The sequence below is a fragment of the Solanum lycopersicum genome, chromosome 12 (genome assembly GCF_036512215.1).
Source record: "Solanum lycopersicum chromosome 12, SLM_r2.1".
In the NCBI taxonomy this organism is placed as follows: domain Eukaryota; kingdom Viridiplantae; phylum Streptophyta; class Magnoliopsida; order Solanales; family Solanaceae; genus Solanum; species Solanum lycopersicum.
In genome coordinates, this window is record NC_090811.1 from 63,885,203 (window position 1) to 63,904,908 (window position 19,706).

At 32.0% G+C, this 19,706-nt stretch overlaps 2 protein-coding genes across 3 annotated transcripts; both read right to left on the reverse strand.

Annotated features, from left to right (window-relative positions):
- Positions 1 to 1,289: 1,289 nt before the first annotated feature.
- Positions 1,290 to 9,978, reverse strand: LOC101250779 (vacuolar cation/proton exchanger 3-like). 2 transcript variants are annotated; one of them, XM_004252573.5, is made up of 13 exons: positions 9,712 to 9,978; positions 9,553 to 9,596; positions 9,170 to 9,474; positions 8,994 to 9,061; positions 8,876 to 8,904; positions 7,979 to 8,175; positions 7,602 to 7,814; positions 7,206 to 7,340; positions 6,798 to 6,914; positions 6,672 to 6,725; positions 5,999 to 6,115; positions 5,743 to 5,836; positions 1,290 to 1,905 (listed from the first exon to the last, which is right to left on the reverse strand). In XM_004252573.5, exons 3-13 carry the CDS (start codon positions 9,437 to 9,439, stop codon positions 1,895 to 1,897), a joined length of 1,305 nt encoding a protein of 434 aa, XP_004252621.1. In that variant the 5' UTR covers positions 9,440 to 9,474; positions 9,553 to 9,596; positions 9,712 to 9,978; the 3' UTR covers positions 1,290 to 1,894. The 2 variants fall into 2 exon arrangements, with proteins under 2 accessions (XP_004252621.1, XP_010314518.1); XM_010316216.4 differs by lacking the exon at positions 9,553 to 9,596 and having other exon boundaries at positions 9,682 to 9,959.
- Positions 9,979 to 11,013: 1,035 nt separating this feature from the next.
- On the reverse strand, positions 11,014 to 15,848 carry LOC101250483 (ATP synthase subunit epsilon, mitochondrial). Its single transcript, XM_004252572.5, has 2 exons — positions 13,988 to 15,848; positions 11,014 to 11,258 (listed from the first exon to the last, which is right to left on the reverse strand). The coding sequence occupies exons 1-2, from the start codon at positions 14,169 to 14,171 to the stop codon at positions 11,230 to 11,232; spliced, it is 213 nt and encodes a 70-aa protein (XP_004252620.1). The 5' UTR covers positions 14,172 to 15,848; the 3' UTR covers positions 11,014 to 11,229.
- Between the last annotated feature and the right edge of the window lie 3,858 nt (positions 15,849 to 19,706).

The window sequence follows — 19,706 nt, forward strand, 5'->3', positions numbered from 1 at the left end:
TGAACATCATAGTAGTGTTAAATATTCAGTGCATATGTAAGTGATGATATGGTTGTTGATGAAAATGATGAACAATCGACTCACGGTAACAAAATTATGTGCTTTGTTTACTGTGAGTGATGTATGAAATGATATTTGTTGCACTCATTCCAAACTATCAAATTACTCTAATGTCATGGGCACTATTTGTTACGTGTTTCAACAAAGAAACAATTGACTTGTAATACAATTTATGGTTAGTTTTGATAGTTTTTAAAACTTATGGGTATGAATCATATTTTTCTAAAAAGTGAAATATATTTTTCAAATACTATGGCCAAACACATGGTCAAATTTTCACCTAAATAATATTTATGAAGAATATTTAAAAATTTATAATGAAACGCTAGCTAAATAGGATCTACTTTTTTTTAAAAATATCTCTCTAAATAAATCGAGATATAATAAGTAAAAAAAATAAAAATACTTAATTTATCAAAAAAAGAAAAAAAGTAAAAGTCAAAATTGAACACAGATTATAATATTGGAAGATATCAGTATACAAGTATCTGGTATTGAAGTTTGGGATTTGTAAAAAAAACTTCTAGGCTACTCTATCGTTCCTTTTTTACTAGTCCCTTGTATTAAAAAAATCATTTTTTCATTTTATTTATCTATTTAAATAAATCATTTACTAGTCCCTTGTATTAAAAAAATCATTTTTTCATTTTATTTATCTATTTAAATAAATCAAAAGAGATTTATTAATAAATTTTAATTAGTAAATTAGTATATCAAACATTATTTCCTTCGTTCTTTTTTACTTGTCCACTATACAAAAATAAATTTATTGCATTTAAAACTTGATAAATTATCATTTTATTTATTGTCCTCGAGAAATGTAACAAATTAAATAATGAACAATTAAAGATATTAGTGTCATCCATAATACTTTTGTATGGAAAATTTGGTTAAACATCTCATAATAAATTATTATCTTATGAGAAATTTCACAATTTCCTATTTATACTTTTCTCAATGGATATACCAAAACTTTAAAATTTACCTATTGTTGACAAGACGAAGTATATACAAATACCAAAACTTTAAAATTTACTTATTTTTGACATGATGAAGTATATACAAACTGTAGTCTGTTTTTGATATACATCACTAAATACCATCACCAAAATGTCGAAAAATGATTCCAAATATTATTTTCAAAATATGTAAAATGATTTCATACCAAAAGAACTAAGTAAACGTTTAAGTAAAATACAATGTCACACACAATAACCAACAAGTAAACGTTATAACCAACGTCTCGTCTTTCCCCAGGAGCACAAATCTGTGCAGGAAAAACAGTACTATGCACAAAATCGAATAATCCAGTACACCAACATTGTGTAAGAATTTCTTCTTTTTAATGATACATTATAACGATTACACTTCAATCCCAATTTGAGGATCGATCACCATGGAAATATAGGAATACGATACAATAATTTAACAACTATAACTACGCCTCAGCCCCAAAAGCAAGTTGGGGTCAATAGTTACATTTTGAATGGTAAGGAAGCTAGTATTATGGTCTCCATCCTTCTAAAAATTATCTCCGAGTGGAAGACTATAAAACCAGCTTCAATATACTGCGGGGAAGGATTTGAATTTGTTTGTTTGCTAAAGAAAATTATACAAGGATAAACGTTGAAGAAGAAGTCAATGGTTCACCAACCAATCTTGAGTGTTCCACCGATGAGAAGAACCCATCTACCACTTCACCACCACACCCTTCACTCTAGAGTTAGCCAACACTTGGGCTGAGTGCAGCTTGTTAGGCTCGTCACTTTTGATTCACCGCCAGTTGTTGAGGAGTTCATCTACCGAGGCATGAGTATCACCACGCTGAGCATACTTATTCCCCTTCTGCACAGTGCCATGACAAGAAAGGTTAATGGCCAATTGTGATTTGGGAACTTGAGTTTTTTATTTTTGGTCTGGGGAGGGGGTAGTGAGGGAACAATCAGGATATTTAACTTATCATGACCTCAATGTAACAGTGTATCCAAATAAGCAGTTAGTAATTGAAAGCTCTAATGAAAGCCTATATATACAGCCAGTAGAAGAGGGCTAGATGAAATTTATTGTCGAGGCCTAGTAGTTTTGCTACTCTAACAGAAAGCACAAGTAGCCTAAAGCTAAAATTTAATGAGAGGTCTTAAACTTGGAAGGAAAAAGAACTTTTAACAAAATGACAACATCAATATGCATAACAAGTGTTGTATATCTAGAGTGATTATGAATTCATTTTGTATATGCATATTAGGCATGAGTATCAAAATAAAAAGATATGCATATTTAACAAGTTTACGAGGAGTTCATTTCACTGGCCGGCAACATTATTTATTTTTCATATTTTGTTCAAGATTGATTATCAGTTTCATCATGTGTAATTCACCAAACATGTTCATGGACGACTGAATTGAATTCTGCAATCATTCAATAATACTAAAAAAAGTTTGTTACTTTCAAGATAGATTTTTTTCATCCCCCCTCCCCAACAAAATGCCAAATTAATTTTGTTTTCCAGGAGTTATTATGAAGGAAATATTTCTTGACAATACACCATTCAAATTATTTTCCTTGGTGATTGATGAATTGACACGACATATCCAAAGGGAGGTGTCGTGGTGTATGCAATTTATAGATAAGATAGTATTGAGTGACAAGACACGCAACAAATTAATGATAATCTAAAAGTTTGGAGACAGACCCTGGAGTCGAAAGGGTTCAAGTTGAGTAGACTAACACAGAGTACTTGAGTGGAAGTTCAGTGGAATGACTTAAGAGGCAGATGTGGAAGTTGAGATCGATACACAAGTCATCTCCAACAGAGGAAGTTTGAAGTATCTTAGGTCAATAATCCAAGAAAATAGGAGATTGACGATGATGTTACACAACGTATTGGAACAGGTGGATGAGAGGAAGGCTTGCATCTTCTATCTCATGTGATGAGAATGTGTCACTAAGACTTAAAATGAAGTTTTATAAAGCAGTTGTTATACCATTTATGTTGCAAGGGTCGGAGAGTGTTGTCAATAAAGAACTCACTTGTTCAAAAGATAAAAGTAGAGAAAATGAGAATGCTGAGACAGACGAGTAAGAGTGGGAGGATTAGGAATGAAGAAATTCGAGACGAGGTGGTTGTGGCTTCCGCGGTGGACAAGATGAAGGAAGCGAGACTGAGATGGTTAGCATGTGAAGAGGATAATGCACAAATGTCCCAGTGAGGAGGTGTGAGAGGTTGGCCATTGTGGGTCTAAGGAGAGATAGAATTAGATCGAAGAAGTATTGAGAGAAGTGATTAGACAAGACATGGCACAACACAACTTATTGAAGATGTGAACCTCCATAGGAGGATATGGAGATCGAAAATTAAGATAGAAGGTTAGTAGGTAGTTGAGCATTCTCTAGTTCTCCTTGTCAATATTATTATTATTGCTCTCATATGAGCTTATTCTTCGAATTTTAGCATTACATGTATTCCTTTGTTTCGAGTATCGTATTTATTTGTTGTTGCTATTGTTCTTTTCTCCAATACTTTCATCATGCCTTCTCTACTACTTTCCCCTTTTCATAGCTTTGAGATGCTTTACTTAAGTAAAGGTTTATCGAAAACCGTCTATCTACCTTCACAAGGTATGGTTAAGGTCTGTATACACACTATCCTCCCAATTTCCCACTTGTGAGATTACACTGGATATATTGCTATATATTGGTGTAATAAATTTTCTGAATGCTCTCTATCTCTGTTAATTTGTTCTTGAAAATCTTTTTTTGTTTTTTTTATTGTGCAATCTCATTTCTAAATCAATCCATGCACTCATACAACAATATAGTCTTTTGTTGTTTAATGAGTTTTGAACAACAAAAAAGTATACCCTCCCTGGACTCCAATTGTGGGATTTCATTGGGTATGTTTTTGTTGTTTAATGAGTTTTAAGCTTAACGTTAAGATTTCCCTCATCTTCATCACCTTCACTGGCTGGTTTATTGTTCCTAGCAATAGGAACAGTGTAAAACAATTTGTAGCCTAAACAGAACACTATCCAAATATTTGGAATAAACTAACCATCTTTTCATGTCTTTCTTCATTTGCTAATTTTTTTAAAATTAATCTAAAGTAAAAAAAAATGCCTCAAGAATTTACTCTTCGAAAATCCATGTTGGTAATTCTAATTGGTCCTTGAGCCGGCACTAAAGGGAATCAAATTGTTTCAGGCCCCCAAATTTGGGAGGAGAGGGGTATTTCCTTTAGCAATAATAGGCATATAGGTTTTCTTGGGGGAAAAATATGGAGTACTATTTGTAAGTAAACTTTTTTATATAAAAGGAAAATTTGTTTGGGTTGAAATAAAGTTTATGTTTGACTTGCTTAAAATGGGAAGTGTGAACAGCTCCCCTAATGTATGAATTGGAACTCGATTGGATAACTAATATCATTATTCCACTTTATCTCGTTGGAATACTTTCCTCCTTTGTACAAGTCAGTATCTTTATTTTCTTCTTCCTTATCAGATTACATACTTCCATTTTTCTGTATTTTTCTTACTCTTATCTCCGAGAGTTCATAATTTAACTATTCAAGGCTTTAAGATTCTGATAATTTTATCATTCTTTAAGAAAACATAGTTAAATAATGCATTAACAAAAGTATTTTGAAAAAGTGGAATGATGATTTCACTTGTCAAATCAATTCCAATTCGGAGATACTTCCCATCTTTAAGCAAGTCAAATATTACTTGATTCCAATCTAGAAGAACTCTTTCCTTTAATGAAAAAGGTTTACTTTTTTACAAATAGTACTCAACACATTTATAAAGGAAAATTATAAGCCAATTATTGTTAAGAAAGTCCCCCCGAATTTGGTGCCCTAAAGCACTTGCTTCATTTGCTTCCCCTTAGAGTCCGGCTGTCTCCTTTGTATCAAAATGATGATGATAATAAAGAATGAAACTTCTCAAAGCATTCAAAAAATCTAGTAGCAAACTAAAGACATGAAGAATAATGATAGGCTATGGCATGGAGCAAACAGTGATGGACAGGTCTGTATGTGCTCATCACAGGCTTACAGATCTGTTAAATATTATAGGTATTCCGGTGCTGCTCACTAAACTGAAATATCATTTCTATTAACCAGAACAGGAAAATATTGGAAGGAGACGAGAAATATATGACAGAATAAAAATATTGATATTGATTAAGAAATTAGAAAAATGGAACAAATTGGAATTGCTGAGGCTGACATCTTCCATAAACTATAAAGGAAGAAATAAGGAATAGTCACAGTAGGAAGAATGGAGCAAAATTTGTCAACTAATCTTTGAAGTTAATACTAACCGAGTTCAAGAAGGAGAAGATAAAGACATAAGAGGCCATTTGGAGGTGGTTACTTACATATTACAGTTAGTGGGTGAAACTTTTGTTGGATAAGTTGTGTTCAATGGTGGCAAGAGAACACTTGGAAAGCAGATTCAGACGAGAAAGGATACAGAGACCATGGAGAGATCGAAACTATGGAGATCGAATATTTGGTGCAAAACCTCATATTGCATTATGTAGTTAGCAGATTTTAATTTTTTGGACAATGGTTTATATCTAATGTACTTCAGTTCCACCAACTTAGTGACTTAAACAAAATTACTGTCTTATTTAAAATTAAAAACAAATACTCAGACCATAGAGGGAAAGAATCCTACTAACCTTTGGATGGATCAACATGTACAAAGAAACTTGCTGCAACAATGAGATAGCATAGGATAAGCATCAACCCCTTAAAATAATTTGATGTTCCTTCCTGTATCGTGTAAAGCAACAATTTTGGTTACTAGCAAGCCTTTCGTGGCTGAGTAGTCTAGGGTAGGGAGCAGACTGAACAACATCATCTAGTTTATTCAATTGTCTGATTTGCAAGGGGGAGGAGGAGATGTGCCAAAAGGATGTAAGTTAGAAGATGAACCTGCAGCATAAATGCCACAACTAGCACTGTGATAAAGAGTGTAGCAGTCTCAAACAATTGGAAGTTCAAGTCCATTGGTTTTCCCATGAACCAACCAACGACAACACAAAATGGAATCTGCATCATCAAAAGCATGAGATCTATGAATAAGCAACTTGATTTATAAGCTCTGTCATAACCTTTTAATAAATGCTTAATATCACCCAGAAGGTGAAAGCAAAAGTATTTACAGATTAATATCACAAGTATGTCCCTTCTCTCCTTAGAGGGAACCTATCAGATCTATAAATTCCATGGCTCACTATAACAATTCTGCTTAAACCAAAAAAACCAAAAAAAAATAAAATGAAATTCTTGATCTTTTGAATAGAGCTTTCTTTGCTTTCAAACACCTCCCATTTCTTTCCTTCCACATGGAACACCAAGCTCTATTTATCTTTTTTTATTGTTAAATGGACCACCAAACTCCAGTATAAACTTTGGATAATTACAAATTAAATACACCAATACAAACCAACCAAAAAGGAAAAATTAAACAAAAAAAATCCAGTATGTTCTTAGGACGGCCTGTATGAATTTAAATAAAAAATAAGAACTAATTTTCTTTGTTATGGGCTAATTTCTATAAGCTACCTAGTTCAAATGATTAATACATCAAATTATAAGACCTTACCACAAACATTGATATCTGAGTAGAGGACCCAATCGCAACTCCAAGTGTAATGTCCTGCAAACAGTACTCCTTGAGTAACCTATTCTGAGCAAATGAGAAAGTGAATATGGTTTTTCAAGAACTCACAAGCTTATCTTTCATTGCAAACATGATTGCACTTGCATGTTCTGCAGCATTTCCTACAATTGGAAGCAAGATGACACTAATAAAGGACACAGGCATGTTCATTGAGTCGGATGCTCCCTGAGATCGTATTAGCAACAAACAAATTAGGATGAAGAACATGAAAAGAAAATCGAAGTCAAAAGAACTTAAAACAAAATTTATATAGCTTTTGATAATTAATTCCCAAAAAAGGAGAAAAGATAAGGTGAAGGAAAACTATGACAGTTGATGATTAAATCTCAAGGTAAAAAGTCCCTAGGTTAGCACAATGATATTAGCATTCAACTTCAAGAAAATGCTAGCCTCTCCAATACATCAGTTAAGAAGGGCATGGGCCAAAAAATTTTAATAAGGAAAAAGAAAGATTACCTCTATGGCATCAACAAGATACCCAGATAGTACAGATATCCATACTGTCAAAATAGCAAGCCACCCTATAGCTTCCCATTGTGTTATCTCAGGAGCCTCTTCTTCATCAGAATTTTCAGCATTATTCTCTCTATCCTGTTCAGATATCAGACAATAATTAGAAACAAACTAATACATCCTGCAGTAACATAAGTTGGAATGAAGATCACATATCACAGTACAAGTTTATCTGGAAAAACTGAAATCTGCAGCAAACCTATATCCTCCTTAACAGGCATCTTACTAGATAGGACGAACAGTGTCAATGGCTATTGCTGCAGATGACCATGGAGAAATACAAGCTGAATAATAGAGGAAATAAACTATCAACCTATTCCAAGATTTTCAGCAATTTACCTCATCGATTGAGCTATATAGATTTGGCTGACTCTTGAGCTGAAAAAATAGGTAACTTGCATATGCCACCAGCATTATGCAACTGCTAAATCTTGAAAGAGCCAGCTCTGACTTCCCAAAATGCACTTCTGTGTGGGTGAAATGAAGTACAGCGGGAAATAATAAGCCCATGACTGCCATCAATAACAATCCTGAGTTCACGAGGGCAGTTGCCTGCAATTTAAAGATTTTCATTAGCATTAGCATATAACATTAGAGAGAGCACACTGGTGCTGAGATAATACGAAATTCCACTGAAGCATCAACATTCACAAAAGATAAAAGTGCTAACTTCATTGCACATTTAGTGAGGACATGATTGATCAGAAGATAATGACCTTACTGAAAACCTGGACTTTCTGCTGATGAACAATTCCACCACAGAAGAAGGCACATCCAAGCACCAAGAGCATATTTGATAAAATGGAACCCAGCAAGGATTGTTTAACAACCCTCATCATCCCATTATTCAATGCATATAATGAGATTATCATTTCAGTGGCATTGCCAAATGTAGCATTTAGAAGTCCCCCAACTATACATCAAAAATAAGGAAAAGTCATTCTGATAATCAAAAGAAGTGTAGTGGGGGGGGAGGGGGAATTATGTCTCACACAAGATATCTTTGAGTAAATGCAAATGTTAAAATACTTCCAGCAAAGGGCAATGAGAACAACAGAAGTACAGAAAAAACATAAAACCATTTAAATAGGGAACAAGAAAATCCTATCTAGTGATTCTAGTCAAGGAGGATAATATTCAAAAAAAAATTACTTTAAGGGGTTTCAATTACCTGATGACTCAATTTCACTGTGAGAACAAAACTTTACTCACATTTTCACATTTTTCTATGACTAAATTCGCATTCAACTTAAACACTAAGACTAAGCAAGCAAAGCTAAATTCTTTTTCTTTTTTTAATAATCATGGTGTCCGGACAACTTGCTTACACATCAACTAATTTCATGTGTACCTACTACCACCCACCAGCACTGTTATGGAGTAACTCTGTTCACCAAAGATTGTAAGATGGAAAGAAACCATCTAGTGTTTTGTCACAGCAAGGATTTGAACCTCGGACCTCATGGTTCTCAACCCAACTTATTGACCACAATGCCATACTCTAGGGTGCCTAAACCTAATACTCTCCATAAGTAATCCTAATAGTGAAAAGTTCTTCAATAATAGAAACAAAGATCAAGAAAATGGGAAAACTATCAAAAGATAATAGCTACCTGTAGGCCCTGTATAGAATGCAAGCTGCCTGTGTCATGACAATCAAAAAAGTCAATGAGCATTTAAAATAACATAGTAGCAGAGGATAACTGAATAACTTGAAGAGCATAAGCATACTCAGTCGCATAACCCAAACGCTCAGCTAAGGGTGTAATGCCCACCAAACTGAAGAAGAACACCCACTCCTGAAATATCAAGATGAACCCAAAGAAAAGCACAATAAACAAAGTAAGAAAACAATAAAAAGGTAAGTTCAAAATTGAGGTAAATAGCAAAAGCTTGAGACTTTATACATGTTTTTTCGTTAGATAGTGTAGCAGTATCGCCAATGGTCCAAAAGGAAGCAAAACATTGATCTTTGCTTTAAGTATCACAAAGTATACACTCCTAAAATAGCTGATCTGATGCACCTTCCTCAAGACTCTCGAGGAGTAAAAACTTCTAGGCGACGCCATATGAGCTGACTCAAAATGCAAACTCTCTATCTTGTTTGTAGCATGAGATGAACTAAAGGAGATCTCCTCATCAGATTCAATGTCTAACTTATCCCCTACAGATCCCATCTCAACACTTGAAAAAAAGAGCCAACTTTATACAGCTGAAAAAAAATCACAACTTGGGTTAAATTTCAGTAAACCCATAACTTAAATTAGTTCATAATTTCACTAACAATTACCTCAATGAATCAAATGTAAAATGCTCAGACACATAAGAGGGCCCCTAATTGAGCAAAACAAAAAAAATACAAGAAACCCAGATCAAATTTCTCATAAAATGTGGAAAAAAACCAAGAAAAAGCACATACAGAAGGAAAGTTGCAGCCTATTGTATATACCAGAGAAAACAATCAGTGGGCGAATCGAATCGTGTACTGATGTGAACAGCAAAGCTGAGTAGTTTACATAAATTAAGAGAAAAATATGTATAGAGATAGTGTATAATAGTAGAGAGATAAATACAGAGAAAAATTCGTCGGTGAAGCGTGAACTGGCCGGCGACAGGGAGGAAGAAGAAGGTTCTACGAAGAAGCGCTTAATTTCATTCTAATCTTTTTTTATTTTAAAGATTTGTAGTTACGAAGTTAACTTTTTCCAATTTAAGTAAAAATTTATATGAGTTAATTTGAATTTTGTAAGAAATTTCATAAAATAAATAAAAAAATTAGAAACTTATGCTTTAATTTTTAAAATAAAGCATATTCTGTTGCTCCGTTTTTAATTACTTGTCAATTTTTTTTAAATGTTTTTAATTATTTTTTCTATTTTGAAAAATTAAGAAAAGATAAAATATTTATATTTATTACTCTCAATTAATTACTTTAAAAAAGATAAAATTTCTTTAAAATCATAAATTTTTAATCATTTCACAGCATAATTAATAGAGATAAAATGATAAATTTATTATTTCAATAATTATTTTTTAATAAATCTGTCAATTCAAGAGTGGACAAGTAGTTAATGAGATGGAATCATATTTTTGTGACAAGTGATTTATTTTATTAGGAATAAAATAAGCATTTTAAGATTAAATTCTTATAGAGGTAGAAAGGTGTGATTCTTGAAATGGAGGGAGTAGTGTACGCTATAATGTATATTAACCTGTTTTAATTTATTCGAATTACTTATCTTTTTAATTTGTTTTTAAAGTATCTTTTTTAACGATATTTTAATACATCAAACATAAATAATAACACAAAATTAAAAAATATTAGTATTACTTTGAGTCAATAGGGGTTTATCTTTCTTTTATAGCCACAAAAAAAATAGAATTGACTAAAATCAGTAATTTCTTCTTCTTTTTTTTGTTTGTTTTTTTGGGGTGGGTGGATTGGTAAACGATTACTTTATTTTACACGCTTCAAGTTGCCAACTTGATCATAGAGGTCTATTTCCTCTCCTAACTTATTTTCCAAAGAAAAAATAGTTCAATTTTAAAAAAAAATAAAAAAATCGATAAGCGAAAACAAGAGAGTAGAAACAGTTAAATTTTGCTCAACGAACAGCATAATGCAGCCCTTCTGTGCTTTAGAGCCACAACTAGTATTAGAATCATGCTTCGTTTCGCATTAGACTAGGCAATGTAAGTATAATATATAACTTAACGACAGCGATAAAGGAAGAACCTTAACTAGTTAGGCTTGAGAACAAAAGCTTAAAATTCTTTTGAATCACACAGGAGTGTTGGCTTTTAAGACATTACAGCCAAGAGATTATTGCTGTTTTCGATCCAAAGTCTAGTTACTATCTTGTTATTGGAAGATGAATAGGTCCAGGAGACAAGCACTGTACAGTGCAAGGACAGTACAAAAATTCATAGAACATCAAAAAGAAAATTCCAAGATTCACCCTCGTGCTCAATTTTCAGGAGTATCAGAGCGGATGGCTGTAAAAAGAACATCAGAAGTATTTGTTAGAAGACCGAAGATAAAAGGTATGCAATGAACACATAAACGGACCAGCCAAGCCAACTTTTGACTCTTGGAAAAATGGAAAAAGAACACACTGCAATCATGTTGAAACAAGAACCTGATACTCTGGTATTCTTCACCAAGCAAAAAGTAAAGGAGTATAATGACAATGACTGATTGTCTTCATCCAAAAAAAAAAAATGACAATAGGATACAAGCATATGGCCTTCCCTTCATGCAAGCTTTTATCCAGCATCATCCTCGCTAATTCAATCTTGAGAGGCAAATATTAGTCAATAACCCCGGGACCCTAAGAGGGTGGCATAGTGGTCAAAGAACAGGAGTAACACAACCTTGGGAACTAAAGTTCACCTCCTATGTGCATACACCCATCTACTTAAACCTAAACCTAAGCAGGCAAGACAAATTTGATATCTATAATGACCTAGTTTTGTTCCCTATTCCTCCTAAACAATGGACTCAATGACCTTTTGGGATATGGCTATCTTTGAGCAGTTGTGATGACATCTAACCCCACACTTCACACCAAAGGTTGTCACTGAGGATATTTACAAGAGGAAACAGGAAAATTAAGGTGGACAGTTCAACAACCTGGGAATTCATTTTTCAACAGCAACAATTGGTACTCCTCAGTCTTAAACAACTAGAAATAAGCTACACCAATCCTTTCTACCCATCAATTCTCGATGTAAATTCATCTCTTTGAATCGGAAGGATTCATCATGAATTGGCTGGTTTTATCCTCGCTACCAAAGAACCACAAACCTCCCACCTTATCCGGGCTTCATACAGGCTAGGGTTGGGCATAAACACCGAAAAACCGAAACACCGTACCGAACCGAATTTTTTTGGTATTTCGATTTCGGTTTTTCAATTTTCGGTTCGGTATACGGTATATGTTTTTGTATTTTTCGGTATTTCGGTTCGGTTTTCGGTATGTAATTTTGTGTTATTCGGTATTTCGATTTACCGAAATATATTATATTATAATATATATTTATATTATATTAATTATCAATATTAAATAATAAATATTATAATTTAAAATAAAAAATTAAAAAGTAAAAGACTTTTTGATGTAACTATTTTTAGCCCATTAAGCTGAAAAATCAAGCAAAAAAATTTGTAAATTTTTAAAAGCCCAACTAAGCAGGCCCATTAAAAAAATTGAAATAACAAAACCGAACCGAAATAATAAAAACCGAACAGAAATAATAAAATCGAACCGAACTGAAATATTTCGGTCGGTATTCGGGACACAATTTACAAAAACCGAAAACCGAAAAAACCGGAAAAAGAACCGAAACCGAACCGAAATACCGATTGCCCACCCCTAATACAGGCAATGTGACCGAAGTCAAACTAGCAAAGTTAGCCGAGAAAAAACACAATTAAGAGCAAAAAAATGATGACATCAAATCTCATTAGATACAATGTCTTTATTAAATCATATGAAACCAACATAAATAACATTTTGAGACAGGTCAATGGTACTGCCCACAGGGCCTTAAGAGGACAATGTTTGATGTGTGCTTTGGCGCACATCTGGTTCAAACTTTTGCATTTAAAAAGGCCTGGTATTTAAGTGGAGAATAGAGGCAGAAATATGGTACTGCTTGTAGACAGTATGACTACGGATTTAAAGTATAAATATCACCGATGGTTAAGAGCTATGATATATGACCTTGCAGATAGTTTGGAAAAATCATTGATCTACATCCGCATGAAGATAAAGGTATCCATCTGTATTCTTATAACGACAAAGGAGACTATCTGTATCCTTGAAGAAATAAAGACAAGATGAAAGTGTGTGTCGATAACATGCAATCACCACCCTTCACAGAAACTAGAACACTCTAAACGTTTAATTCAAAAGCTAAAAGCGAATATAAGAAATCCTTGTTAGTTGATCGTTGTCTAGTTTTCCTTCTCAGCATTATCATTATTACAACAAAGGAGACTATCTGTATCCTTGAGGAAATAAAGGCAAGATAAAAGTGTGTCTCAATAACATGCTATCACCACCCTTCACAGAAACTAGAACACTCTAAACGTTTAATTCAAAAGCTAAAAGCGAATATAAGAAATCCTTCTTAGTTGATAGTTGTCTAGTTTTCCTTATCAGCATTATCATTTTTTCTCCCATACTACCTTATTCCTCAATTTTATTACTACTTCTTGTTTCTTTTGCTACGGTTATCATTTCATTATTGTTGCTACAGTTGTTTTCTCCGATATTTCTACATAGTTCTTCAATACACATTTCCTTATTGTACTATCTTTTCTATGCGTTATTCGAACAAAGGTCTATCAAAAACATCCTCTCTATCCTGGATCAAAGCTGCATACACACTACACACTCCAGACCCCACTAGATTGGGTATATTGTTATTGCTGCTTGTCATAGTCCAACTTCCACATAAAATAGTAACACTCCGTAAACATAAACACAACCTAATAAACTATTGATCTAACTATCCGATCTGCAATTACATTATATAAATCATTCTAACGAGGGAGTACAGACATCAAAACACCGTTTACGACCTCAATGGACGATTAAATACAAATCAATACTCAAACCTCACTCACACACTGACAGATCCAAATAAAAATCCGATCTATACTATTAGTAAGCAACCACCATTATTAATCCAAAAGAGAGAGAGATGACAATGCTTACTGGGTTTCTGAGGTTTGCCATCAGCCCATTTGGAGATGGAGTAATGGACCCTCTCACGGGAAAGGGCTTCAGCTTTGTAAGGTTCCTTCAGGCAATTCCTAACAAGATTAGCACAGAGATTTGAATAGGTTATGTAAGTCATCCCTGCTGATCTCCAGAATGGTGCTGCTGCGTTCGATGCCATTTTCTTCTCCGCCGCTCTCGATCCTTCTTCCTCCTCTTCTACTTTGAAAAGGTAATTTTGTACCTTTGCTAGCAATTTTTATTACCAAAAACACCCTTTAAGGAAAAAAATAATTGCAACTTTATTTTTTATTTTAGAGAAATCAGTCCGTCATACTTTTAAGGTACAGGTGTTTTTGTTGTTCAAAAACTAAAGTATATATATCATTTTATATTAGCAGACATATACGTGTCACAATTTTAATTTATTAAATATCATATCGACGGATAAGATTATGTCACGCATCTCTATTTAGTCATCTGTTAGAATGAATGATATATTTGCTCTAGTTTTTGGACGGCAGAGGCACCAATGTCCCAAAAATATGACGGAGAATATCTGCATATCATTTACGATAATTCGGCGTATCCCCTAGTTCTTAATTCTTATTCACAAAGACTTTTTGAACATTGTGTGACTGGTTGCAAGCCTATTTAAAAAATTGTGTGATGTATATCCACAATATGATGTAATTGCAATTAAGAGTGTGTATCGGGCGGTTTGATTCAATATTAATTATTATTAGTTTGTTTATTGATTTTTAATTTTTAAATATGCTAAATCAATAATTAAATCAATGAGATATTTGTTATCAATTTTCAATTTATCAATTTTTGGTCTTGAACGATTCAGTTTTAAATTTAGCCTATAAGAACTTTTAAAATAAATATATGACTTGTATAACAATTTAATGCGAAATAATAATTTTTTTTAAAAAAAAAAAGAAAAATCAAATTACTTATTGAGTCCAAAATTTTACTTGGTGTAATGAAAGTCAAATATTCACATTTCACAGCCTTGTCATTGCCTAACCCTAGTCGTTGTCGTTGCGAACCCTCGTCGTTCTTAGTTCTTTAGGGTTTGACATTGTAAACCTAAAGACTGAAGTAATAATACTAAAACCTAAAGGGTATGAGTTAAGTAGTGTTAATTGTGAAGGGTCCTTATAGTTATACTCTAATATAGTGACTATATTCGTATTTTTTGTTTTGTATTTATGTATGATTATTGCTTAACTCAATAATTCAATATTTTAAAACTAAATTGTGAACCGATAATCCAATAATTTTGTTTTTTTATATAATCATTAAATAATTGTTAACCCAAAATCCAATAACAATAAATCAATACACTTTTTTCATTTAAATTTATTGATTGGTTCAATTTTTATACACCCACCGTTCTCTCTCATGAATGTCCATTTGTTAATACTACATTTGTTAAAAATTTATTAGAAATAAAATTGATGGAATAAAATCTTAATGAACAATTACTTTATTAAAAATTGTACAAAAAAATATAATGGTATAGAATCTTGGTTCAAAATAGAGAGTACAATGTGTATCTTGCTCCCCAGCATCACATAATTGTTGAAGATAATTTACACTAGTTGAGGCAGTGAGAATTTTTGTCATAAGATTTGTTAAATTGTTAGTTGTTTAATTATTTTATCAATTTGTGCCTCCAATTCTTTCATAAAGTTATATCTTCATATAATATTGTTTTGGAATTATAGTCTACTACGAGACTTCAAGAGTTTCAGTTCAAATCTTTGACACACCTCAAATAGACCTTGCGTATTTTAAAAATTCCATAATAGACGAATGTCGTGTCATTTTAATACTTTTCAAAAAAAATAAAAAATCTCACGCGTGCATGGTAATAAATATTTTCTATGTGGATTAAATTCAATGAGTATATACATGATAAATTTCTTAATACAAAATACTCTGTTAAAATAAAAGCTACTAGTTTTGTTCAAAACCCGTATCTAGACTTCTAGCTCCGCCCCTAGATACTACTTGCATTTTTGAAGGATTTAACACGAGTAAGGGAACATCTTTGGAGGACATGAACAACATTGTTGTTGGACTTTAAAAAAATGTGTGAATGGAAAATAAATAGTTGCGACTTTTATGAAGAGTTGTGAATTTTATGAAATGTTGCGACTTTTATGAAAAGTTGCGACTTTTATGGATAGTTGTGACTTTAATGAAAGGTGACGACCTTTCTGAAAGATTGTGACTTTTCCAAAGGTTTGTGACCTTTCCGGTAAGGCACAACAAGAATCTTTTCACACTATCCTTTGTTTTCTATAAATTGAGGGATTTCCTCTCATTTTAAATAAAATTTATGGACTTCTTCTTCAACTACTAAATTTAGTATACTAAGTGTACTTTACTGTCGTTGAGTGGTTCGCTGACACCGGAGTTTTTGGTATCTATACTCTGGTGATTGAGATCATTTTACCCTGGGAGGTCATATTCCAAATCAAACCTCGGATACTAGAGGGGAATAATTTCCTTAAGGGGACACTGTGAATTCAGTGGACTTGATCTTTTTCCTATTAAAATTTTTCCAGATTCTGGTACGTGTTTTACAAATTTTAGATTTGTGAATTAATTTCAGTTCTTCTATTCTTTTGTTCTTCACTGGTTCATTAAACTTGGTGACTTCGTGTTTCTGCAAAGTTTTTTGGAATCAGTAAGATTCTTTAGACACATATTAACAATAATTCTTCTTTAAGAAAAATACTTCGTATATTTTTTTTAAAAAATCTGTTTCTGATTCTAGTTTCGCTACTACTTTTAATTTTCTAGTTGTGAAAATGTTCTTAAACTTTGTTTTCTTACAAAGATATTCAAAGTTTTGTTCTAAGTATGTTTGGAATATAAGATGAACAACAATCTTAAGGAAATTATTATACTGTTAGTATTTTTTTGTATTCTATTGATTCAGAGAATCTGATCATGGAAGTAGAAGATAAATGCATTACTTCTCCATAATTCGTTGCTTTGCTTTAGCAAAGTCGAAGTGAGAATGTAACAAAAAAATTTTTTTATGATATTCCGTTTAAAGATTACCAGGTAACCTTCTTATTAAATAATCTATGGAGGAAAATAGTTTCTAAGAGTTATCATCTTTGATTTTTTTTTAAAATTATATGTATCTTTGGAAAAAGATCTGCAAACCATATGTTGTGGAATGAATTTTATTTCGCAAATATTGTTGTTTTTAAAATTCTTTAGTTTGCAAAAATGCGATATGCATATTTTTTTTTGATAAAATAGTATGTCAAAATGTTATAGTTGGAAGACAATATTTGATAAGAAAAATATTTCTATGTGAGAAAGAATATGTTATTCTGTTTGGAGAAAAAAAAAGACTTTTGTAGTTTTGTCCTCCATGAGAAATGTTAGTGCGTCTGATTTTTGTAGACTAAAAACTTTTGTGGTTTTATAAACTGAATAAATTGGACTATGCAATTGATTTGAAAAATATAAAAACTTCACATAATAAGTCGATGTTGTACTTTTGATTTTCTATGACTTCAATGTAATATAGAAATAAATTGTACAATTTTTTTTGTCCTTATTGTTAGTATTTAAAATACTAAGTGGTATGTCTATTTATGATAGAGGAAAAATATCAGTGAATTAGAATTTGTGATTTTGAATTTCTATGGAATGAACATTTGACATTGTGTAAACATTGCCAAAGAAAATTGCAGCACTATAATTCATTTGTAGAATAATGTTTCCAACATTAAAATATGTGGAAAAACTATTTTCAAATATTTGAAAAATATTTTTGAGATCACATTTGAAATGTGGGGGTTATTTGCTTATGATTAGACTTGGTGTCTAATTTAACTTTGGAGCAAAAGATATGAAATTTAATGATATTTTTGCATTATGTTATACCCACAAAATTCTTGGAGTATATTTGGTATTGTGGTTGTTGAGTTTCTCTATTACTAGTATATAGTGTGACTAGTATGAAACATCCAAATTATATATATACTTGTTCAAAATAATTGTGTTCTTTTATGAAAAAAAAATATCACTTAAAATGTTGTGATTTTTCATGAAAAGATATGTCTATTATAATAAAAGTATTTGCATAGACATGAATATTGGTGAATAGTCATTTGTTATGTTTTTGTAAAAATAACATTTGGACTATATTGTCTTTATTGAACCCGATGAAACTTTGTTCATGGGTAGTTATATAACAATCATATTGAAAGTTATGGAAATGTTCTTCTGAAAAGGATATTTGACAATCTAAACAATGTTTGTATCACACAAAATTATAAGAAATAGGAACAAAATATTAGTGAGGAAAAAGCTACCTCGCGAAGAGCTTTTCAAACTCAATGTTTTTATTTGTTCTTACTTGCTTGAGTCAATGTTTGTGATATGAACACTTGGGGCATGTCAATTACAAAACCTTGTAAGACTTAGAAGTTTTGCCTAACTTTGAGTGCAATAAATAAAAATGTCAAGTTTTTGTGGAATCTAAGTATGTTGAACATTCTTATAAATCTGTTGAAAGGAATTCAAATTCCTTAGAATTGATTTACTTACACTGACATTTGTGATATGAAATTAACATCATCTCATAGTGAAAAAAAGTATTTGTTACTTTTATTGAGAATAGCATTATAAATGATTATTTCTATTTGCTGAATGGTAAAGATGAAGCAATAGAAATGTCTAGACAATGTAATATCGAAGTTGAAAATCAGTGTGAAAAAATATAAGAAGTGATAAGAATGAAGAGTATAAATCTCATTGTGCAGAAATATGTTTGAAAAGTGGAATATCCATCAAACTACTGTCATATTCACCTCAATCTAATGAAAAATCGAACGTTGAAAGAAATGATGGATGCATTATTTATAAGTTCGGGTTTACACAAAACTTGTGTGGAGGAACTATCCTTATTGCAAAAGGGAACACCAAAAGTTTTGTCTTTTTAGAAAGAAAGCGACTTTGTTTGATCAGAATACAATCTTTTCCATATGAGAAATGGAAAGGAAGGAAATCCAACTTGAAATATTTCAATGTGTGGGAGTATCCAGTCAAAGTTTCTATTCGTAAAAGAATTAAAATAGGACCTATCACTATGGACTGTAAAATTAGACTTGAGTAGTCTAGAGAATGGTCTAAAAGCCTAGGAAATGAAAATGATAATGTACTTAATAAAGAGATTCAGAGGCTTAGTAAATGTTAAAGAACGTTTACTTCCTTTAAATATGATTTTATATTATTTCTTGTGTCTTCTGTAGACTCATTCTTTGGAAAGATGGTGTCAATAAACAATATTGTAAGTTAATTGATCTTCTTCAAGAAAATAAACCTTTGGATTCAAAGTGAATCTTTAGAAGGAAAATAACAGTTGATGGAACTGTTGAAAAATATAAAGCAAGACTTTGTGTCAAAAACTTTAGAAAAAAATAAAGGTTTTGATCTTGTCAATATATATATACTCGTTAGTAATTAGAATTATATCCATTTGGATGAAAAAATTATTAGTGTGGTATATGACCTCCAAATTCATCAATTGAATGTGAAAAAAACTTTTTTAAATGTAAAATTGGAGGAAGAAATTTACATGGAACAACCCGAGTGTTTTGTGGTTCCTGATAAATAAAAGAAAGTGTGTGAACTTGTTAAGTCACATTATGGAAGCACCAAAACAATGACATAA

Excerpts from the sequence above, each read along its gene's own strand:
- LOC101250779 (XM_004252573.5), bottom strand. The coding sequence starts at position 9,439 with ATGGGATCTGTAGGGGATAAGTTAGACATTGAATCTGATGAGGAGATC. Across the intron at positions 8,176-8,875 it reads ATTCTATACAGGGCCTACAG|TTGGGGGACTTCTAAATGCT; the intron begins GTAGCTATTATC and ends TTTGATGTATAG. Across the intron at positions 5,837-5,998 it reads TTGTGGCATTTATGCTGCAG|GAAGGAACATCAAATTATTT; the intron begins GTTCATCTTCTA and ends TACACGATACAG.
- LOC101250483 (XM_004252572.5), bottom strand. The coding sequence starts at position 14,171 with ATGGCATCGAACGCAGCAGCACCATTCTGGAGATCAGCAGGGATGACT. Across the intron at positions 11,259-13,987 it reads TGGCAAACCTCAGAAACCCA|CCATCCGCTCTGATACTCCT; the intron begins GTAAGCATTGTC and ends TTCTTTTTACAG.